Here is a 23,834-nt window from a genome sequence, read left to right on the forward strand (position 1 = left end):
CGTGGCCGTGGAGCTGCGCGCCGGCGAGCCGCCGTCCTGCGCCCGCACGGCCACCGTGAACTCGCGGCACTGCTCGTAGTCCAAGGAGCGCTGCGCGTACAGCGCGCCGCTCCGCGCCTCCACCGACACGAGCGGCGCCGCGCCCGCCGCGCCCGCGCTGCCGCCCGCCAGCCAGTAGCTCACGCGCCCGTTGGCGCCCGCGTCCGCGTCCCGCGCCTGCACGCGCAGCACCAGCGCGCCCGCCGCGTTGTTCTCCGCCACGTACGCGCTGTACGCCGCCTCCTCGAACACCGGCGCGTTGTCGTTCACGTCCGACACCTCCAGCACCAGCTCCCTGCTGCTCCGCAGCGCCGGCCTGCCCCGGTCCCGGGCCACCACCGACACGCGATGCTCCGACGCCTGCTCGCGGTCCAGCGCGCCCGATGTCACCACCTTGTACGAGCCGCCCGACGACGCCACGATCGACAGCGGCGCCTCTCCCGACAGCTCGCACGACACCTGACCGTTCTCTCCCGAGTCTCTATCCCGCACTTTCAGCACGGCTACAACGGTGCCGGCCGGAGCATCCTCGGGCACGGGACTCGAGAGTGACAGAATCGTGATCTCGGGCGCATTGTCGTTCACGTCGAGCACCTCCACCTCCACCGTGGAGTGTGCCACCAAACCCCCTCCGTCCTTCGCCTCCACAGCCAGGCTGAACGCGTGCATGTCCTCAAAGTCCAGTGTTTCTTTCAGCATGATAGACCCGCTCTCTGCATCGACCATAAACTTCTGAAGTGCCTTGATCGGCATTTTCCCAAAGCTGTAGGTGATGTGGGCGTTTGTGCCGGCATCGGCATCAGAGGCTGTCACGTTCAGCACCGTCGATCCTGGACGCGTGTCCTCGCGGAGGCTCACGCGGTACCGGTCCTGCGAAAACACGGGTGGGTTATCATTAGCGTCCGTCACGTTGACCCAAATCTGGACAGTCCCGGACCTCACGGGATCCCCCGCATCAACCGCTGTCAGCACGAGCTCAAAGGAGCTCTGCAGCTCCCGGTCCAAGGCTCTGTCCAATACTAATTCCGGTTTGCTTCCGTCCGGGCTCTCCTTCATGGCGAGAGAGAAGGACGGGTTGCTGGTCAGCTGGTAACTCAGCAGCGAATTGCTGCCCACGTCTGCATCATGCGCCATCTCCATTGGAAAACGAGCACCGGGAAGCGTCCATTCACCAATCTCCAGTTCCAGAGCAGATTTGCTGAAGGTCGGGGAGTTGTCGTTCACGTCCTCTATCGCCACCTCGACATGGAAAACGTTCAGAGGGTTGTGCACCAGCGCCTCGAAGCTGACGGAGCAGGTCGCCGACTCGCCGCACATCTCCTCCCGGTCCAGCCTCTCGTTCACGTACAGGTTCCCGTTCTCCTCATTCACCGTGAAGTATTGCTTCTCCTCGCTCAGCCGCAGCTTGCGCGCCGGCAGCTCGTCCGCGCTGAGCCCCAGGTCCCGCGCCAGCGGCCCCACGAGCGAGCCTCTGCCCAGCTCCTCGGCGATGGCGTAGCGGACCCGCTCGGCCGCCGCCCGGCACCACACGCACAGCAGCAGCAGCAGCAGTGCGGCCAGCAGCGCTCGCCCGCCGCCCGGCCCAAGCCTCTGCCGCCGCCTCACCGCCATTCTCTGCCCGCTGCGCTCGCCGCGCTCCTGCCTCCTGCCGCTGCCCTGCCTCCCTTCCAGCCGCTCTCGCCGCCCACAACAGACACCGCTCAAAGCCACCCACACCGCTCGGGCCGCCTCTCGCCGCCGCCGCCGCTGCTGTCGGTGCCGCTGCCGCTGCGGCCGGCGCCGGGCGAGCGAGCAGCCTGCGGGGGCAGGACGCTGCGGCGGCGGCGGCTCCAGCGGCGCTCGGCGGCGGCCAACAGCGACACCCGGAGGCGCCGCCGCGACACTGCAGCCGCCGCACGGCCGCGTTCAAGGGCGCCCGGCTTTGGGCGGGGCTCAGCGGCTGCACCGGCCCCGGGGGCTCTCCCCCACCAAAAACACCGAGAGCGGGAGCTTCTGCTTAATTCCACTCCAAAGCCTTTCTATCTGAGATGTGCTGACGGGTGCTTTTTTAGGGCATTCTTATGAGTCAAATTGAACAGTAAGAAGCAAATGTATATTTCAGGGGAATAAAGAATGGAATTCAGCTGCACTTAATAAAAAGACGGTCCATCTACAGCAGCAATAAAGGATAATATAGGGAAGATTTCAACAGCGTTTCCACATTATCCTCAATTGTCCTCTCATTACCTGGGAAATGTTAGTTGGAGATACAGATTCGCCTAATGCAATGTAAGCATCCCCTATGCCAAGATAGGAGAATAACATTTACTCTTTTTTTTCTGACAAGGCAATGACCCAGTTCTTCTCTAGCCTCACACACACACCTCTCCTCTCTGCTTTTTTTTCCATGCAAGGCCACTGTGAGGTTTTGCTTGTGGCCATCTCCTCACTGCTCAAATCCATCATGAGAGGATAATACACTGCAGCCACACCCAGAAGGTAGGTCCCATTGTCTGCTCACCACCATTATGATAACGAATGAGTACACAAATTATAAGCAATCATAATAAAAATCAGCAGTCGTGCAACTGAGAATGGCACATGAAACCATTGGCTTTAACGGAATCTTCTCACCATCCTTATCACCTGCTCTGTTCCACAGAGAGGCAAAGTCTACTAAAGTCATATTTACATCTATTTCTCCCAACAGGAACAGGAAGATAAGTCACTCATATCTCCTTCCTTCCACTCCCACTGCAACAAGAGCAAGGGACATTAAGACACCATGCATTACTCAAAAAAGGTGGATTGTTGATAATAAGAATACCCACATATTGAGTAAATCAAGAGAAATGAAACAAGGCAAAAAACCCACAGAATACCCAAACCCATGAATCAGATCAGGCAAGGAAGCATTAGAAGACAACAAGGAGTCAGAGATGCCCAGTGTCGAGTCTTCTAGGCCTTTATTGCAGGCCTTAAAATTCATACCTGAGAGCACCTGGAAGTCACTGAGAAGCTGCAAGTGCGTGGCCCTCAGGACTTAGATGGGACAATAGTACAGCAGGTTCATTGAATTATGAGTCCTCTCCTCAGCAACATTTTCGACTGCATGGCCTACTCACCTTGCACAGTTATGAAACCATAATTGTAAACACCTTCTCATTGGCTTCTTTCTCAAGGTAAATTTTCTGACAAATTACAACAGATTCTCTTCTTGCTTCTCCTTCATAGCCCCCACACACTGTTCAATCTAAAGTGACTGAAGTAAGGTTGAAGTGAAAAACAACAGTCGCTGTCTCCTATTTAAAACACTTACTAGGAATGTGAAAATGAGTTACAACCTTCCTAAAGAAACAAAGCCCTGAATGTAAGTGTAATTACAATTCTGAAGAAACTCTATATCACAGTGTGGCACAGAGATACAGATGGATAATGGAGGTTTCACACAGGATTAATTACTGCTTCCAGCCAGGAATTATGGTTCAACATGAACAGTTACTGTGGAAAATCTTCCTCTTGGAGGACGGTAATTATCTTTCATGACAGAGACACCGGGATCAGAAAAGCAATGGCACTGACTTTGCCACCAAGCATGAAATCAAACAATTTCTCAGCCAAACCCACACTGAGTCCCCCATTTGCCTGGCATAGAACTGAGCTCTCACCCTCCTCTCTCTGCATTCACAGCCTTCAGTTTCACCATCAACACAAACCACAATTCTGGTTCCATGTTGGCCACAGAGAAAAAAACACCTTGGGAAAACATCCATTCATGAAGTTGTATTTGTTGAATCAAATATTCAAGATCAGGCTGGCTGGGGCTCTGAGCCACCTGCTCTGGTGGAAGATGTCCCTGCCTACAGAAGAGCAGCTGGAACAAGAGGATCCTTAAGGTCCTTTGTAACACAAACCGTTCTCTGATTCTGGGTTTCTAGAATAATATGATTACATGTACAGCTTAAAGGAATGGATGAAAGATACTCTCCCTACTTGATAATTCTATGTTTTGGAGTTTGCAAGATGGCCAGACACTGTGAGGATCAACTGTACTCGTTGACAAAAATACAAGCAAACCAACAAAAAACCCACAAACCCCAACGCAAATAAATCAACCAAAAAAACATTATCAACTCAGCCAAGAATGGGAAAACACACAGAAGTGTATCAATCATGGCCTCGCATTGCAGATTGGGTCAACTGCAGTATATACACAACCCAGCAAACTAGACTGAAACCAATACACAGGGGCATCACACAGGACCTCATTTCACAGGCCCCAGACTATCATTTCCTTGGATAGTAAGAGGAACAAAAATCTTAGAACCACACCTGGGGGCCTCATCTAAATACCAGGACAAACAGAACTGGACACAATTCATTCATTCATTTTGAACTGAATCACAGTGAACTCCAGCACCAACCCTGTCTCTGCATACACAGACTGCTTCTCTCTGGCCAAACATAGCATGGAAGCAAACTCTGCATACAGACATCATCAGATGAAAGTTGTGTGTACATTTTCTCAGAGCCCAAGCATCATAACTAAGGTTATTCTACTCTGTCATAGTACTTAAACAAGAGGGAAATGTTACAAAGGCCATAAATTATTACCAGCCCTGTCAAAGACACACAGATCCAAGTATCACATCAAAGGCAGCATCACCATTCTTCAGCACATGGACTCCTCAAAGCATGTGGGACTGTCACTTTTGATGCAAAGGAATATGTGACTCAAACTAGGCCATTTCATTCCAAACCACACAATTGAAAATCATAAGACTCCTCGTGACATTTTCAGAAGGCCAGCAATAGCCCTGGGGATCAATAAAACACATGCCATGTCTCCACCAGGGCCTCCTAACAAAGGACACAACCAACACTCTCTTCTAACCCTTCTATCCCACCTCCCACGCATAGCACAGATGATCAGAATTTAGAGAGACTCCACCAAAAGGAAAGTTACTCAACCGCATCTCCTTACCATGGATAATATAGGACTTCACATACGAGACAGCAGACAAGAAAAAAAAATTTTTTACAGAGACATTTTAGGTAACTTGTCAATGGAAATGCCTGTCTTTTCATCTATAAACATGAAAGAACCATTTTCAGATGATCAGAAGAATGAGACAGGAAGTTAACACCTGCAGAATTGAACAGCTCACAACACTCTCCTGAATTATTTAACTCAGAGTAGATATTGATAAAATTCTTTATAGGCACTGAATACACAGCTTGCAATTCCCATAACCCATCTGTCATAAGTGCAAAATTAAGCTTTGAAGTGACACCATTATGATGACAAGCCAATACTTATTAAGAGCTGGTCAAGGTTCTCCATGCAGCTGGAATACAGATCTTCTGGACAATTACTTTAGGGAGAAGAACTCCACATTCCTTCCTCCTAGAGATAGAAAGAGGACAGGGGATGCAGGAAATCATTCCCTTGAGTCTTTCAGCAGACATTCACACACAGCTCACAGCACTCACATTTCCAACCCTTCACACCATCCAAGGTGTCCGTTCACCCATTTATCATAAAAATCTGTGACAGTGGAGACCCAGTTCCCCAGTCCATTTTTCTTGTCAGCACCAATTTCACACAGCTATCTGCACATCTCTGTGCTATGGGAGATATATTTGCTGTTCACTGAAGTTCTGTGAAGAGACTTCGTAGGTCTCAAAGAAAAAGCTGGGCAGTCTTCCAAGAGACACTGACTCAGTGAATATCTGATCTCAGGGAATTATGCCCACCTTGTATCTACCACTGCACCTTGATTCTCACCCTTTCCGTCCAGGCAATTCTTGCCATGATAAATACTTTCTACCCAAGGCTCATCCAGCTCCATCTGACATAGCTCTACCTTGAAAATCAAGAAAAAACCAAAGCAGTTCTAGAATTTCCTCCTCCACATTCAGCCACCCACAGCCTTTTCAAAGAATCACAACTTTGACAAGATCCTTCATCCTCATAAAAGACAAACAGATATTATCAAGGAAAACTTGTTGCATGGTCCAAATTCTTTGTTGCAGACAAAGACCAGAGAATGGATGACACAAATACTTCCTTTTGACCTCCAGTATGAATCATGGACAGCGATAAAGGCTGAGAACAACGTGCACAGAGGTTCCACACAAAGCCATCAGCATTTTGGTCAAGACACGTTCTAGCCATTCAAACACATCTGCTCTTGGGAAGACACATAAGTCTTCTAAAAAGGTGCATTTCTTAATAACGTGATCCGTCCCTTCAGAAGATCTAATACGAAGAGCAAGACAGATTCCACAGAGCACAGGTGACACGGGGGAAACAATGCCTGGAACATGATCAATACCCAAACCGCTGATCTAACCAACAGCGTGCCAGCAGCAGCCTTCTCCCTCCTTCCTCCTTCACGAACTGGAAGCCTGAGGACCCACCCCATGTTCACACAATGATAGCAATGGGCACCACCCTTCAGAACTACACCAAAGGAAACTTAACCATGCTTCTAGAAATAGTCTCCTAGGCAAGCCAGACAACACGGCTGGGAAAGAGCAGGGCACTATCAGGAGAAAGCGTCGCGGAGAAAATCTGGACGGAGGAACTCACCGAGGAAGGGGCGGGGTCCGAGGGGAGGGCGCCGGCCGGGTCCTCGTCGCCGAGCAGCGGCGCGGGCTCGTCGGGCGGCGGCCGGGCCGGGAGGGTGTCGCAGCAGCTGGCGGCCGAGAAGCGCAGGTGGCTCTTGCGCGAGTCGGCCGTGAGCGACACGTCGTGCGCGTAGGACTGCAGGAAGGCGCGCACGCCGTCGATGCCCACGAAGTGCGAGACGGGCACGCCGCGCGAGGCGCCGCTGTCCGGCGGCAGCAGCTGCTGGCGGTGGCAGCGGCGCAGGCGCAGCGCCAGCAGCAGCAGCAGGAAGGCCACGAAGAGGCACGAGACGGCGGCCACGGCCAGCACGAGCCAGCGCGTCAGGCTGGCGGCCGGCTCGCCCGGCGCCGCCGCCTCGTGCGCCGCGCTGCCCAGCTCGGCCAGCAGCTCGGCCACGCTCTCGGCCAGCACCACGCTCAGCGTGGCCGTGGCCGACAGCGCCGGCCGCCCGTGGTCCCGCACCAGCACCACCAGGCTGTGGCGCGCCGCGTCGCGGGCCAGCGGCGAGCGCGCCGTGCGCACCTCGCCGCTGTGCGGCCCCACGCGGAACAGCCCCGGCTCCGTGGCCTTGGCCAGCTCGTAGGACAGCCACGCGTTCTGCCCCGCGTCCGCGTCCACCGCCACCACCTTGGCCACCAGCGCGCCGGCCTCCGACCGCCGCGGCGCCAGCTCCACGCCCGACCACGCCGCCGCCGCGGCCGCCGGCGGGTACAGCACCCGCGGCGCGTTGTCGTTCTCGTCCACGATCTGCAGCCGCACCGACACGTTGCTGCTCAGCGCCGGCGCGCCGCCGTCCTCCGCCCGCACGCACAGCTGCAGCTCGCGCAGCTGCTCGTAGTCCAAGGAGCGCAGCGCGTACAGCGCGCCCGTCTCCGCCTGCACCGACACGTACGACGACAGCGGCGCGCCCCGCACCCGCCCCTCCGCCAGCCGGTAGCGCACGCGCGCGTTCTGCCCCCAGTCCGCGTCCGTGGCGCGCACCGTCAGCACCAGCGCGCCCGCCGCGTTGTTCTCCGCCAGCCGCGCGCTGTAGCGCTCCTCCAAGAACACCGGCGCGTTGTCGTTCACGTCCAGCACCCGCAGCGCCAGCACCGCGCTGCTCTGCAGCGACGGCGACCCGCCGTCGGCCGCACGCACCGTCACGTTGTACTCCGACACCTGCTCGCGGTCCAGCTCTCTCGCTGTCACCACACGGTAGTAGCTGCCGTGGGAGCTCTGCAGCCGAAAAGGGACATCCCCTTGAAGCGAGCAGCGCACCTCACCATTCACTCCGGAGTCCCGGTCCTGTACATGCAAAAGGGCCACCACAGTTCCCGAGGGGGCATCTTCTGAGATCTCGCTCAAAGACGACAGCACGGAGATTTCGGGTGCGTTGTCGTTTATGTCTGTCACAGTGATCACGACTTTTGCCGTATCATAAAGAGCTCCACCATCATATGTCTGCAGATCCAGCTCGTAGACATGGCTTTCTTCGAAATCCAGACTTCGTCCCAGAGTGATGGCTCCCGTTTCAGAGTCCAGGTGGAATATCTGCGATGACGTCTTTTTTTTTTTAAACGAGTATTTCACTTTCCCGTTCAGTCCCTCATCCCCATCGGTGGCGGTCACAGTAAGTAGCACGGAGCCCACGGGCACGTCCTCGGGCACACGCACCGTGTACTCCGCCTGGCTGAACACGGGCGCGTTGTCGTTCGCGTCCAGCACCGTCACGCGGATCCGAGCCGTGCCCGTCCGTGCCGGATCGCCGCCGTCCATCGCCCTCAGCACCAGCTCGTGAAACGCCGCCTCCTCCCGGTCCAGCGCCTTCGCCAGCACCAGCTCAGGACGCTGATCGCCGCCGGGGCCCGCCTGCACGGCCAGCGAGAAGTGCTCGTCACCGCTCAGCTCGTAGCTCTGCAGCGAATTCCGGCTCGAGTCAGGATCATGAGCGTCTGGCAGGGGAAACCGAGACCCAGGGGCTGTCGTCTCGCTAATTCTCAGCTCTGTTTCTCCCTCTTGAAAGATGGGTGCGTTGTCATTAATATCCGTGATTTCTACTTCGATGCCGTAAACCTCCATTTCCCCTTCCACTATCAGCTCACAGCGCAGCACGCATTGCTGCACACTCTCGCACAGCTGCTCTCTGTCGATCCTCTCCGCCGTCACTAAATGTCCCGTCTTCCCGTGCAGAACGAAGTACTGTGTCCTACCTTCGGAGACCACCCGGACGCCGCGGTCTCGGATCTCCGGCAGCTGCAGCCCCAGGTCCTTGGCCACGTCGCCCACGAACGAGCCCTTGGGCATCTCCTCGGGCACCGAGTAGCGCAGCTGCCCCCACGCCGCCTCCCACGCCGCCAGTAGCATGGCCCAGAGCAGAGCTCGCTGCCGCTGGCCCCAGCGCCTCCCCGCCGCGCACATCTCCACAGGGGCACCGCAACACAGCTCGCGGCTCCTCACCGCCCACCTCCGATCTGCCTCACTGTCCTTTCCGAGCTCTCAACTCCCGGCCGCTCTGCCTCCGGCCCTCCCCCCGCTTCGGTGCAGATCAGTTCTGAATCACGGGGACAATCGCAGACCGTCCTGCAGCCGGGCCAGGAATCCAGCGATTCCGAGATCGAGCGGGTCCGCAGCGGGCGGGGCTGCCGGTAGCGCTCCGAGCTTCCTCTCGCTCCTCTCGGTCAACAGCGGCGCCCGCAGCCTCCTCCCGGCACTGCAGGCACCGAGCGCTGCCCGGCGCTGCAGTTCTGCCTTTCCCGTACACAGCTCGCGAGGACCGCATATTTGCCACGGAGACAATTTTCCTGTGCAGCGGTGACCTCCTGCACCGCCTTTTCTCCAGCCGATCTCTGCTTTGATCCTTCAGGGGATCACGGTCGAGAGGAATGTAGAGGCATTCCGTGGGGGCGATGCATTAACCGCGGGAGGTACTAATAACTTTCTAATGGCAATATATGTAAATTAAGGCATATTTTTTCCATTTCAAGCTCCACGTCCCCTTTAGTCTTACCCTGTTCGTTCAAAAACTTCTTCATTAACGGGGCCTCAGATTGAAAACATTAAATACACACCCACACACGCGGATAACTTGAGCTACCAGGCTCATTAACATACACGAGACGAGAACAATTGCATGCTTCTTGAAGTGAGGGAGCTGATTGTTATATGATTATTACAGATAGAAATAAAGGTGCAGCCAACACTGTCAAAGGGAAACTTGAAAGCACCAAGATTCGAATGCTTGAATCTCGCTATCCTCAGTTAAATTTATTATTTCCTTACTTTTTATACATTTACATCTCATCAAGTAATTTTAGAGCCACAAGAAAAAGAAATTATCAGGAATCAACTTATAAAGCACTGAAGTGTACTAAGAAAGTATCACAGGAATAGTTTTTAAATCAGGTTTGTACAACAATTCAATGAAAAGAATTGTAGAAAAGTAGGGAAAAATACAGTTGCCCGCTCAAAAATCTGATTCCCCGTGAAAAATGTACAAATGAGTTTGATTCCCGTGCCTGAACTTTCATTTGGCTAATCTCCTTGATACTCGTATCATGATACTCCTTGTCGTATATTCGTATCTCAGATATCTATCCTTGTAAAGAGTCAGAATTCTAAAATCTCGCTGTTGTCCAAAAAGCCGTCATTCTCCATAAATCTCGAGTCCTTAGGGTAAAGAGGAAAGGAAAAAGAAAAACATCTAAAACAAACCTTTCTGCAACTTCACTTCTGTACGAAACAAATAGCATGAAGAGTAAAACAAGGAACTGCCGGCTAGGATGCAAAAATGAAGCTAAGCCCACTACTGAATTACCCCGTAAAAGGAGCGACATTCTTTCCTTTCACTCAGAATGCAGAACACAACATTGCACAAACGTTTCCTTTGAGTCCAACAGCCAAAGTCCCGTCCAAGCCATTAATAAACAAATTTGTCAAAAGCTATAAACCATTTTCAAAAGCATTCTTTCTGAATGAAAACAGGTAGAAAAAAGCTACAACATCACTTGTCAGTGATTTTTTTTCCTGACCAACTCCATCACACAGAATCAGCGCTGGAAATGCATTTTAATTTATAGAGCCCGAGTTTTGAAGAAAAAACCTCTTCCACTGAACTTGACTCTGTTACTAACGAAGAACCAGGTGCAACTGCTAGCCTCCTGCTCTCCATGGAAGGGGCATAGCCCTTTCCTTAATCCAGTTTCTTAAGTAATTTCCTTAATTCATGGAGACGGGTGTGTGCCTATCACAAAAAATAACCCCGGAAAACAGGTGAACAGACCGCAAATTAAAAAGAGAATTATAGTCAAAGCATCTCATCTGAAACGGAAGACGATACCAAGGAAAGACCTAAACTTTCCGCAGCTACATAGAGACAAAAATGAGGACTTGTCATGGACACCATGCCGAGAAAATGAGGGGGGAAAACAGATGATAAGAAAGCCTCAATAACAAAACGAGCGCAGAGCATTACAGACCTGCGGTGCATCGGGATTGGCGGGCTGCTCTCCCGTAAGGGCGGTGCTGCCCGGGCTCGGCTTGTCGCAGGAATCTCCGCCCAGAAGCTCCTCCGCCGACAGGACGGGCACCGGCGGCGGCGGCGGCGGCCAAGCGGCCTCGGGCACGGCGCGGGCGGGCGGCGGCACGCACAGGTTGTAGGAGTAGGGCAAGGTGCCCTCGCAGAAGTCGGCCGGGAAGGCGGCGCCGGCCAGCGAGAAGCGCTGCGCGCCCAGGCAGCGCAGCACGGCGGGCGGCCCGGCCCGGCGCAGCCGCGCCAGCACGGCCAGCGCCACGCTCAGCACCAAGAGCGCCGAGAGCAGCGCCAGCGCCAGCACCAGGTAGAACTGCAGCTCGGCCGCCGCCGCCTCGGCGCCCGCCGGCCGCTCGCTCAGCTCCGGCAGCGCCTCCTGCAAGCTCTCGGCCAGCACCACGTGCAGCGTGGCCGTGGCCGACAGCGCCGGCTGCCCGTGGTCCTTCACCACGGCCACCAGCCGCTGCTTGGCCGCGTCCCGCTCGCCCACGGCGCGCGCCGTGCGCACCTCGCCGCTGTGCAGCCCCACGCGGAACAGCGCCGGCTCCGACGCCTGCACCAGCTCGTACGACAGCCACGCGTTGCGCCCCGCGTCCGCGTCCACCGCCACCACCTTGGCCACCAGGTAGCCGGCCTCGGCCGAGCGCGGAACCACCTCGAAAGGCGCCGCCGCCGCCCCTCCCGCAGCCTCTCCCGCCGCCGCCGCCGCCGCGGCGGGCCAGAGCACCCTGGGCGCGTTGTCGTTGCGGTCCAGCACGAAGACGCGCACCGTGGCCGTGGAGCTGCGCGCCGGCGAGCCGCCGTCCTGCGCCCGCACGGCCACCGTGAACTCGCGGCACTGCTCGTAGTCCAAGGAGCGCTGCGCGTACAGCGCGCCGCTCCGCGCCTCCACCGACACGAGCGGCGCCGCGCCCGCCGCGCCCGCGCTGCCGCCCGCCAGCCAGTAGCTCACGCGCCCGTTGGCGCCCGCGTCCGCGTCCCGCGCCTGCACGCGCAGCACCAGCGCGCCCGCCGCGTTGTTCTCCGCCACGTACGCGCTGTACGCCGCCTCCTCGAACACCGGCGCGTTGTCGTTCACGTCCGACACCTCCAGCACCAGCTCCCTGCTGCTCCGCAGCGCCGGCCTGCCCCGGTCCCGGGCCACCACCGACACGCGATGCTCCGACGCCTGCTCGCGGTCCAGCGCGCCCGATGTCACCACCTTGTACGAGCCGCCCGACGACGCAACGATCGACAGCGGCGCCTCTCCCGACAGCTCGCACGACACCTGACCGTTCTCGCCGGAGTCTGCGTCCCGAACTTTCAGCACGGCCACTACTGTGCCGTCCGGAGCGTCTTCTGGCACGGGACTCGAGAGTGACAGAATGGTGATCTCGGGCGCGTTGTCATTCTCGTCCGTGATGTCGATCTGCACTTCGCAGTGACTCGTGAGCCCGCCGCCGTCTCTCGCCTCCACGCCGAAGACGTATTTACTCTGTCCCTCGAAATCGAGGGCACGTACCGTCCTAAATTCCCCGCTCTCACTGTCGATAGTGAACATCGTCCTGACGGAGTCCGCGACGCTGCCAAAGGAGTAGGACACTCGCCCGTTTGAGCCTGCATCAGCATCCGTGGCCCGTACGCGCAGTACCACCGAGCCCAGTGGCAAATTTTCTGCCACTCGTGCATCGAAGAGGCTTTTGCTGAACACGGGTGGGTTGTCGTTGGCGTCTGTCACGTTGATGCGAACTTGGACAGTCCCGGACCTCGACGGGTCTCCACCGTCCGACGCCATCAGCACCAACTCAAAGGAACTCTGCTTCTCCCGATCCAACACTCTCTCTAGTACTAATTCTGGCAGCTTGCTTCCCCCAGGCTTTTCCTGCATGGACAGTGAGAAAGACGGGTTGTTAGTAAGCGTGTAAGTAAGCATCGAGTTGCTTCCTGCGTCTGCATCTCGGGCCATCTCCAAAGGAAAACGAGCACCGGGAGGGATCCATTCACCGATCTCGAGGTCCAGAGCAGCTCTGCTGAAGACTGGGGAGTTGTCATTCACGTCCTCAATGGACACCTCGACATGAAAAACGTTCAGCGGGTTGTGCACCAGCACCTCGAAGCTGACGGAGCAGGTCGCCGACTCGCCGCACATCTCCTCCCGGTCCAGCCTCTCGTTCACGTACAGGTTCCCGTTCTCCTCATTCACCGTGAAGTATTGCTTCTCCTCGCTCAGCCGCAGCTTGCGCGCCGGCAGCTCGTCCGCGCTGAGCCCCAGGTCCCGCGCCAGCGGCCCCACGAGCGAGCCTCTGCCCAGCTCCTCGGCGATGGCGTAGCGGACCCGCTCGGCCGCCGCCCGGCACCACACGCACAGCAGCAGCAGCAGCAGCGCGGCCAGCAGCGCTCGCCCGCCGCCCGGCCCAAGCCTCTGCCGCCGCCTCACCGCCATTCTCTGCCCGCTGCGCTCGCCGCGCTCCTGCCTCCTGCCGCTGCCTCCCTTCCAGCAGCTCTCGCCGCCCACAACAGACACCGCTCAAAGTCACCCAGACCCGCTCGGGCCGCCTCTCGCCGCCGCCGCTGCTGCTGTCGGTGCCGCTGCCGCTGCGGCCGGCGCCGGGCGAGCGAGCAGCCTGCGGGGACAGGACGCTGCGGCGGCGGCGGCTCCAGCGGCGCTCGGCGGCGGCCAACAGCGACACCCGGAGGCGCCGCCGCGACACTGCAGCCGCCGCACGGCCGCGCTCAAGGGCGCCCGGCTTTGGGCGGGGCTCAGCGGCTGCACCGGCCCCGGGGGCTCTCCCCCACCAAAAACACCGAGAGCGGCAGCTCTGGCCTTATGCGACTCCAAAGGAGATTAAATCTGAGAAGGTTTTCGCTACTTTTAGATCATCTCCATTTGTCGCAGTGCACAATCAGAAGCCAATGTTAATGGCAGAGTAATAAAATCACGTACTCTTTTTAAAATGAAGGTACAACTACTAGAAAAAAATGCGACAGTATAGCTGGGGAAGACTTCTAAAAGCTCTTTAACACTCTAGGATATTTCTAATTGTTATATTAATCGTTGAAAATGCCTAGAAGACAATAGTTCGAGTCGGTAGTAGTCAATAATATTCAGAAACACATGGAAGGAGAAGTCATTTCTATCTTGTCATGATTTGGATGTGAACGAATTTTTCTGGTCATGAGGTCCACACCTCACTAGTCAGATTTCTCAAAGCTCTGAACCCTTCCAAACCTGGTACATCAGTATCTACTTTGGGCAACATATTTCCTTCGTCTCACCACCCTCATGGAAAAACGTTACCAGGCAAAACCTACCTCCTCTCAGTTGCAAACTATTGATCTTATACTATCAGGATGGGCCCTATTAGAAGTCTCTCCCCATATTTCTTTTACCCATTTTATATAGTAAACTTCACAGGGAGTTCTACACAGCACCTTTTCATCCCTGGCTGAAGGGCTTCTCTCTGCCTATCTATGTCGCAGAGATGTTCCATCCCTTTGACAATTTCAGGTGTCCAGTGACCAATACTCTGAAAGGTCTCACAAAAGCACGGTGAAGACAGAAAATTGCAGAATGACAAGATTGAAGAGACCTTTAAGATCATTGAGTCCAACACATGCCCTAACATCTCCATTAAACCATGGCACTGAGTGTCACATCCAGTCTTTTTTTAAACACATCCAGGGATGGTGACTCCACCACCTCCACAGGCAGACAACTCCAGTGCTTGATCACTCTTTCCATAAAGAATTTTGCTAACATCCAGCCCTTGGCACAGCTTAATACTCTCTCCTCTCGTTCGGTCAATTGTTCCTCCCTTGTCCTGCAGGCCCCACTCTTTGTTATCCAGCCCAGAATGTGCTTGGCTTCCTGACCTGCAAAAACTCCCTGCCAGCTCATATCCCATTTGTCACCCACCAGGACCCCAAGTCCTCCTCCACAGGGCAGCTCTCAGTCCCTCAAGTTTGTGCTGAAAGGAGATTGCCCTGACCCAGGTGCATGATTTTGCACTTGACCTTGTTGCACTTAATGAGGCTGACATGAGTTCACTCCTCCAGACTGTCCAGGTCCCTGGGGATGACATCCCATCCTTCTGCTGAATCTGTGGCACCACTGAGCTCGGTGTCAGCTGCAAACCTGTGGAGTACACTCTCAATTCAATCAGCTGTGTCACTGATAAAGATACTGAATATATTGGTCCAAGTACAGGCCCTCGAAGGCCCCACACATTGGGAGTTTCCTGCTGGGCATTGAGATATTGTCTACAACTCTTTGAGCTCCACCTGCACTTGGACAATAGGAACAGATGGCACCTTCCATGTTAGATCAGAAACCTTGAGATCACGCTCAAACCAGAAAGCAAGGCAAGAGTTTTTTCTTGAGCAGAAGCAAAACAAATCAGATGGTACACACCTAATTTCATTTTATGAAGTCATTGTCAGCTCTCATGTGTTGTTTTTCCATAATGTGGCCAGTTAACTTCCCTACAAATAAAATTCTCTAAATGTAAACACCTGATAACAGACCTTCTTCATATACTATGAGAAGATATGAGAGACTCCTTTTAGCTTTTTCTTCATTTTCTTCACATGAAAAACCCTGGTTTAGTTTATTAACATGAGGTTTTGCTGCAAAACAACACTTGCATCTTCTAATGTAAATTCCTTTTCTCCAGAAACAGGGAAAATGAAACATGACCTCCCAGGAAACAAATGCTTGAAAGGAAGTGTAATTACAACTGTGAGGAAACCATGTATCATAATGTTCCAGGGACACAGCGGTGGATAGAGGAGGATTCTCACAACAATCACAGGCCATTCTACTCAGGCATCACTGTTCCAGCTACACACATTCTAATACCTCATTGTCATTGCCTTTCAAAACAGGGAAATCAGGATCATAACAAAAATGGCACAGGTCTTGGCACCAAGCATGAAATCAAACCACTCTCATACAGAAACACATAGGCCCATCCATGTTCCTCATCCCAAGCTAGTCCCTTGATGCTGGGAAGGATGAAAGTTTGAAAACAAAGTCTCACAGATATGTATGCTTAGCAGAAAGATTTTTACATGTAGAGCCTGATGAAAGAATAGAGATAGAAGCAAGTTTTGATATAGAAGAATTGCTGAGCCAGTCTTACTGGATAACCAAGGAGGCAATGGGTGTGTTAGTTAGAAAGGGTTTTTATGACTTAGAGCAAAAGATAAACCCACCTCAAACAAGAAGATGTGTTTACCAAGCAGAAAGATAGCACAGGCAAACAAGTCAGCAAAGTTGCAAGTAGAAAAAAGTCTCACCATTTTCCACAGCAAGAAAACTGAAAAACAAATTCTAGCTTAAACTGTAATGTACTAACTTTTAGTGATTACAGAATAGTAACATGAATATGACAATTATAGTATTTATGATAGGGTATAGATAATACTTAAGGGATAGATTAGTTCTATTGTATGAAGATGCTCAGCAAAGTATAGAATGCATTGTGACCAAAACCAAAGGGTCTCCAGGCCTGCCTGCAGCTGCAGCTGACAGCTGTAAGCACAAGCTCTGCCACCCATGACCATGGACTGCTGTAACCTCTTAGATGTAATAAACTGCATTTTAAAAAGCTACCTAGAGTCCCCCATCCCTCATTTCAGCTCTTACACGTCACTTTCCTTGCTCTGCATTCACAACTTTAGTTGCACTACAGGCAGTACACTACATTTGCCTGTACATCAGCCACAAGCAAAATAACATGCAATCCAGTGGTATTCATGGGAAACATAAATGCATCAAAGTCTTTCTGCTGGCAGCTGAATGCCTTCATGGATGAACATGGATGAGAACAACTCCCACCACCTGATCAGCTGAGCAGATCTCTACTTCCAGGGACTATCAGCCAAGCCAAGGCCTACTTGTGGGACATAAGAAACAAGGAAGGAACAGGGAAGCCACAGAAGTTGAGAATCATGGCTTAACATTTCAGACTATTTCAAGTGTAGCAGGTGCACAAGAAGCATCATCTACCTTGCAAATGTACACAGGAGGATCACACAGGATTTACAACAAAGACCACAGGCATGGCTCTCTAAGCTCTTTGGGAAGCAGGAAAAGTGCACACAATCATAACTGGGAATAAAACCAGGAGATATTGAATGTTTATACCAGCCTCCTAGCCAGTTCAAACCACACCACAGCAAACTCTTTTACCTGCCCTGTCTCTATGCAGACAGAAAGCTCCAGTGCTCAAACAGGGACCTCTTTGCAAACACACACCATCAATGACATGTTTCCCACACAACTTCTCCTCATGGAGAATAAGGATCACAGCACAGATCCACACAAGTGAACTTCTCTCTTCACATTCATTTCAAGAAATGTGAAATGTACAAGCCCCCAAACCAGAATTTCCAATCAAAACTAGCATCCCATGCCTTACATTCTCCACACACAAACAGTTTAAATCCTAACAAAATGTCACTGGGTACTTCATATGAGCAAGATGCATTAATGACCTCTGAAGGCTGATCAAGGCTGGGGTAAGCTCAGCACACCTAAGACAAGATTTTACATCACAGCCTTACATCTGGAGAAAGAGATTTCCTAGACACAGAATCTCTGAAACGTGTTTGCAATTTCATGGGTATGTCTGCAGACAAATTCATGCAAGTCTGTATCTTTTTGGATACAGGAAAAGGAGGAATTCTCTAAGTCACACCGGCCCTGGCACTAGGATTGCTGAGAAACCTCACTGAGCCAAGTGGAACATGCAATCCCCTCCTTTCCTGCTCTGAGGCCAATCTCTCACTGATCTTCCACTGACTTCTCACCATGAATATTTGACAAGAAAGGGTATTTCTTAGAGTAATGGTTTGCAGAAAGACATCTATGAAAGTGTTTTTCTTTCAATCTGAAAACATGAAAAGCACATACAGGCAGACACTCTACCAAATGTCATCTTCCACACACTCTCAGAGACAAAGGCCCACCTTTAGCTCATTAGATCAAGCAACAACACAAATTAACACACGCACAGTGGAAGGGAGCATCCCATACATAGTTCATGACTATGGCCCTCAGAGTACCTACATAGTTCAAGTATTTATTAAGCATTAAGTGAAGTGTTTGATCTTCTCCAATCTTCCATTATGGTATTTGTTACATACTTCAGCTCTTATTTAAGATTGATGACAAGATGCAAACTCATAGGAGAATCTCCCAGGGCTCCCTGTAAAGGTGGAATAAGATGTCACCCAGCTAAACACTTTGGGATGATCAAACTCACATTGCATGATCCTGCAACTGGGAACTGCTCAGGGTAAAGGGCAAACCATATTTCTTGTGTCTTTCCACAGATATTCACACACAGCTCCCAGGACTCTTATCTCCAGCCCTTCTTAACTTGCATAGGGTCCTCTGACCCTCAGAAGTTGAAGAACATGTAATAAAAGTCCCAGATGCACAGAAAAAGCCACCTGTAACATGCACCATGATCAGGCCATGGACACTCACCAGGTGGGGAACTTCCACCTGCTGAATATCCATGGTACATCAGTTTCAAACAATTGACCTTACCCTGCGAAGATGGGTCCTATCAGAAGTCTCTCTCCACATTTCTTTTACTCATTTTATATAGTAAACATCACAGTAAGTTCTGTCTCCCTCAACCAGCTTCAATAACTAAATATTTCAGTAGCAGGTACTCAAGCAGGGTATTCAGTTGGTAAAAAGTCAAGAGAACACTCACTCTGGATCTCACACCAAAAACCACAACCTCTGTTTCCCAGTGTAATTTCTTTGTACAATGGAAAGGGGAAACTGCACACAACCATTACTGTCTCATTTAAAAAATAAGACAAACTAAACTTGGACATCATCTTTACATATTTCACTTATTTCTAATCACACCAGAGCACATGTTTTAGTTGCTCTATCTTCATGAGACACCATGAGAGAAAAGTGGCACACACAACTTCTCTTGACTGAGAACAAGGATCACAACATGCATGTGTGCAAAGATAGATCTTTGCTCAATGCTACTTTCTATGTAAGAAATTTTAAATGTCCCCAACTGATTAAGCAATATGCACATCTGATAACACCCAATCATCAGAGTAGCAGCTCAGAGACACCATCATCCTACTTCAGCATACTGTGAAACTTGGAATATAGGTTACTCTCAAACCTTGACCTTCCCTGTGTGCTGACACTCAGTAACTGCCACTGACAGGAAATATCACCCTACAAGGAAGCAGACTGATGAACCATTGCTTGACCAGTCAGGTCCTGAGCAGTGTGATATCCAAAAATAAGACACCTTCAGACTCATTTTACTTATTAGCTCATAACAACAAAGCATGCAGAAAATGAGAGGTCAGAACCAACTCCTCTGGATTATGGCACTTCGAGTAGAGACGTAATCTCAGTCTTTAGCAGGGAATGAATACAGAGTAGCCCCTTCCCAAAGCTCACATTTGGGCAATTGCTATAATTGCATAATTCAGCTATTAGTAACTAACACCACATCAACCTGCAAATACATAGGAAGGACCACCCAGGGCTCCCAATACAGCTGGAATAAAATCTTCCAGTCAAGCCTCTTTGAGAAGACAGAACGTGGCCCTCTGACCTAGGCAATGCTCTTCAACATGCACCATCACACCATGGACTTCACACACACAGATATCTTTACATCTCTGTAAGGAAGGTGGAAGATACATCTGTTTGGTCAATAGAGAACTGTAAGGAAATCTCCAACTTCTGGAGGGCAAAAAGGGGAAGTCTTCTAGAAGAGGTTAAGATGGTGACAATCTGCACAAGGACATTGCTCCCCCTCCTCACCTTGTCACTGTAACTTGAATCTGTCCCCTTCTCCTCTACTACAGCTCTTGCCATAAGAAGAACTTAAGCCAACGCACACGCATACTTAATAAACCAGTTAGTAAGACATGGAATCAGCAAACCATCTCTGCTATTTCCCCCAGAGGCCATTCATATGTAACTAGATGCAATCCTCCAAAAGATCCAAATAGATCAGAACAGAGATGAAAGCAAGGATAGTATTTGCACGTTGGATGAACATGAGAAAAACTAAAGTCTGAGAGGAATAAAAACACTGTCAGCATCTCATTCAAGAGGATGTCATGCCACTCGACCACAACGGCAGTCGGGAAGACAACTGATTCGCTAATAAGGGGAAATTCCCTTACCGGACAATACATCTCTTCAGAAGAGCTAATATGGAGAGGAAAGCAGTATTATATGGATAAGACAAAACCAGAAAGGAGCTGGCAGAGGATGAAAATCAGAGACTCGAGAAAACAACGAGGGCGGGAAACGCGCCACTTTTATCTCCTCCAAAAAGAGATTAAATGTCCAACACCCTCGTAGCAAGACGAACCATAGCAACGGTGAGCGAAATTTCACCTTCGTGTAGGCGGGACTCACCGGGACAGAGGCCGGGTCCGCGGGCAGGGAGCCGGCCGGGTCCTCGTCGCCGAGCAGCGGCGCGGGCTCGTCGGGCGGCGGCCGGGCCGGGAGGGTGTCGCAGCAGCTGGCGGCCGAGAAGCGCAGGTGGCTCTTGCGCGAGTCGGCCGTGAGCGACACGTCGTGCGCGTAGGACTGCAGGAAGGCGCGCACGCCGTCGATGCCCACGAAGTGCGAGACGGGCACGCCGCGCGAGGCGCCGCTGTCCGGCGGCAGCAGCTGCTGGCGGTGGCAGCGGCGCAGGCGCAGCGCCAGCAGCAGCAGCAGGAAGGCCACGAAGAGGCACGAGACGGCGGCCACGGCCAGCACGAGCCAGCGCGTCAGGCTGGCGGCCGGCTCGCCCGGCGCCGCCGCCTCGTGCGCCGCGCTGCCCAGCTCGGCCAGCAGCTCGGCCACGCTCTCGGCCAGCACCACGCTCAGCGTGGCCGTGGCCGACAGCGCCGGCCGCCCGTGGTCCCGCACCAGCACCACCAGGCTGTGGCGCGCCGCGTCGCGGGCCAGCGGCGAGCGCGCCGTGCGCACCTCGCCGCTGTGCGGCCCCACGCGGAACAGCCCCGGCTCCGTGGCCTTGGCCAGCTCGTAGGACAGCCACGCGTTCTGCCCCGCGTCCGCGTCCACCGCCACCACCTTGGCCACCAGCGCGCCGGCCTCCGACCGCCGCGGCGCCAGCTCCACGCCCGACCACGCCGCCGCCGCGGCCGCCGGCGGGTACAGCACCTGCGGCGCGTTGTCGTTCTCGTCCACGATCTGCAGCCGCACCGACACGTTGCTGCTCAGCGCCGGCGCGCCGCCGTCCTCCGCCCGCACGCACAGCTGCAGCTCGCGCAGCTGCTCGTAGTCCAAGGAGCGCAGCGCGTACAGCGCGCCCGTCTCCGCCTGCACCGACACGTACGACGACAGCGGCGCGCCCCGCACCCGCCCCTCCGCCAGCCGGTAGCGCACGCGCGCGTTCTGCCCCCAGTCCGCGTCCGTGGCGCGCACCGTCAGCACCAGCGCGCCCGCCGCGTTGTTCTCCGCCAGCCGCGCGCTGTAGCGCTCCTCCAAGAACACCGGCGCGTTGTCGTTCACGTCCAGCACCCGCAGCGCCAGCACCGCGCTGCTCTGCAGCGACGGCGACCCGCCGTCGGCCGCCCGCACCGTCACGTTGTACTCCGACACCTGCTCCCGGTCCAGCTCTCTCGCTGTAACCACGCTGTAGTAGCTGCCGTGAGAGCTCTGCAGCCGGAACGGGACATCCCCTTCTAGCGAGCAGCGCACTTCGCCGTTGGTCCCCGAATCGCGATCATTTACGTGCAGCAGGGCCACCACCGTGCCAGACGGGGCGTCCTCAGAAATCTCACTTAGTGCTGACCGTAAAGAAATCTCTGGAGTGTTATCATTTATGTCTGTGACGGTGATCGCGACTTTGGCAGTGTCGAAAAGCTGTCCTCCGTCCCGTGCCTGCACCTCCAGTTCGTAATAGTCGCCTTCCTCGAAGTCCAGGTTCCGCAACAGAGTGATCTCACCCGTCTCAGAGTCCAGATGGAATATCTTCGAGGCTTTTTCTGTTATTTTCTTTAAGTAGTATTTAACATGGCCATTCAGCCCCTCGTCGGCGTCCGTAGCAGTGACAGTGACGAGGACAGAGCCCACGGGCACGTCCTCGGGCACACGCACCGTGTACTCCGCCTGGCTGAACACGGGCGCGTTGTCGTTCGCGTCCAGCACCGTCACGCGGATCCGAGCCGTGCCCGTCCGTGCCGGATCGCCGCCGTCCATCGCCCTCAGCACCAGCTCGTGAAACGCCGCCTCCTCCCGGTCCAGCGCCTTCGCCAGCACCAGCTCGGGACGCTGATCGCCGCCGGGACCCGCCTGCACGGCCAGCGAGAAGTGCTCGTCACCGCTCAGCTCGTACCTCTGCCGAGAATTCCGACCAGAGTCAGGATCACTAGCGTCTGGCAGGGGAAACCGAGACCCCGAGGCCGTTGTCTCGCTCATTTTCTCTTCCAGCTCAACTTCCTTGAAGCTGGGCGCGTTGTCGTTAATGTCCGTGATTTCCACTTCTATTTCATAGAACTTCATTTCCCCCTCCACTATCAGCTCACAGCGCAGCACGCATTGCTGCACACTCTCGCACAGCTGCTCTCTGTCGATCCTCTCTGCCGTCACTAAATGACCCGTCTTCCCGTGCAGAGCGAAATACTGCGTCCTACCTTCGGAGACCACTCGGACGCCGCGGTTTGGGATCTCCGGCAGCTGCAGCCCCAGGTCCTTGGCCACGTCGCCCACGAACGAGCCCTTGGGCATCTCCTCGGGCACCGAGTAGCGCAGCTGCCCCCACGCCGCCTCCCACGCCGCCAGCAGCACGGCCCAGAGCAGAGCTCGCTGCCGCCGGCCCCAGCGCCTCCCCGCCGCGCACATCTCGGCCGCCGCTCCGCCGGAACCGCAGCACCGCCGATCCAATCCCGCTGCCGCTCAATGCTCTCAGCTCCTGCACCGAGCGCAGCTGCCGGTGCCTCCGCCTGGCTCCAGAATGGACCAGCACCGCGGGGACGATCGGGGACCGCAGGTTCGGGCAGAGGAGAGAGCAACCGAGTGAGCCGATCCGCAGCGGGCGGAGCTGCCGGTAGCGCTCCGAGCTTCCTCTCGCTCCTCTCGGTCAACAGCGGCGCCCGCAGCCTCCTCCCGGCACTGCAGGCACCGAGCGCTGCCCGGCGCTGCCCGCCCTGCCTCGCTCCGTACAGGGCACGGTCGCCACCGAGATGTCGCTTTGCGTCCAGCGCCGATCTCCTGCATCCGCATTTCTCCAGCCCATCTCTGCTTTCATCCTCCAGGGTATCACCATCGGGAGGAAGGCAGAGGCAATCTGCGGGCGGGGTTCTTTAATCGCACGGGAAACTCATTACTTACTAATGTCACTATACCAAAATTACAATTCATTTTTCCTATTTAACCCTGTACCTTTTTTAAAATCTTATCCTTTCTCTTCGAAACCATCTTCAAGAACAGGCTGTTAGAGAGAATAGGGGAAGATACCATATCCCGAAGAAACAGAGATATCAGGGTCATTAATACAAGTCTGACGAGATCAATTGCATACGTCTTGAAGTTAGGGAGCTAATTGTTACAGGATTCAATTATAAGTACAAATAAAGATGCATCTGAATCTCTCAAAGTAAAGTTTCAGGACTTTAAATATTTGACATAATTTCCCAAGAGATGTCTAGTGTTTCCTTAGTTTATACAGG

The 23,834-nt window shown here is 53.9% G+C and overlaps 3 protein-coding genes across 4 annotated transcripts in view; all 3 read right to left on the bottom strand.

Moving 5' to 3' along the window:
• Positions 1-23,834, bottom strand: part of LOC131565001 (protocadherin gamma-C5-like) — a 229,623-nt gene that overhangs the window by 163,609 nt on the left and 42,180 nt on the right. Inside the window, exon 1 of one of the 2 annotated variants that reach the window (XM_058815638.1) lies at positions 20,569-23,037. The exons of the other annotated variant lie outside the window; for it this stretch is intronic. Within the exon in view, the coding sequence (XP_058671621.1) occupies positions 20,569-23,007 (2,439 nt within the window). The 5' untranslated portion in view covers positions 23,008-23,037. Of the gene's footprint in view, positions 1-20,568; positions 23,038-23,834 lie in introns of those variants that run through there. 2 annotated transcript variants of the gene reach the window in all.
• LOC131564935 (protocadherin gamma-A10-like) lies at positions 1,740-9,049 on the bottom strand. Its single transcript, XM_058815554.1, has 2 exons — positions 6,614-9,049; positions 1,740-1,958 (listed from the first exon to the last, which is right to left on the bottom strand). The coding sequence occupies exons 1-2, from the start codon at positions 9,047-9,049 to the stop codon at positions 1,740-1,742; spliced, it is 2,655 nt and encodes an 884-aa protein (XP_058671537.1).
• LOC131564936 (protocadherin gamma-B5-like) lies at positions 9,177-18,666 on the bottom strand. Its single transcript, XM_058815555.1, has 4 exons — positions 18,634-18,666; positions 13,676-13,885; positions 11,107-13,629; positions 9,177-9,488 (listed from the first exon to the last, which is right to left on the bottom strand). Exons 1-4 carry the CDS (start codon positions 18,664-18,666, stop codon positions 9,177-9,179), a joined length of 3,078 nt encoding a protein of 1,025 aa, XP_058671538.1.

The sequence above is a fragment of the Ammospiza caudacuta genome, chromosome 16 (assembly GCF_027887145.1).
Source record: "Ammospiza caudacuta isolate bAmmCau1 chromosome 16, bAmmCau1.pri, whole genome shotgun sequence".
Classification (NCBI taxonomy): domain Eukaryota; kingdom Metazoa; phylum Chordata; class Aves; order Passeriformes; family Passerellidae; genus Ammospiza; species Ammospiza caudacuta.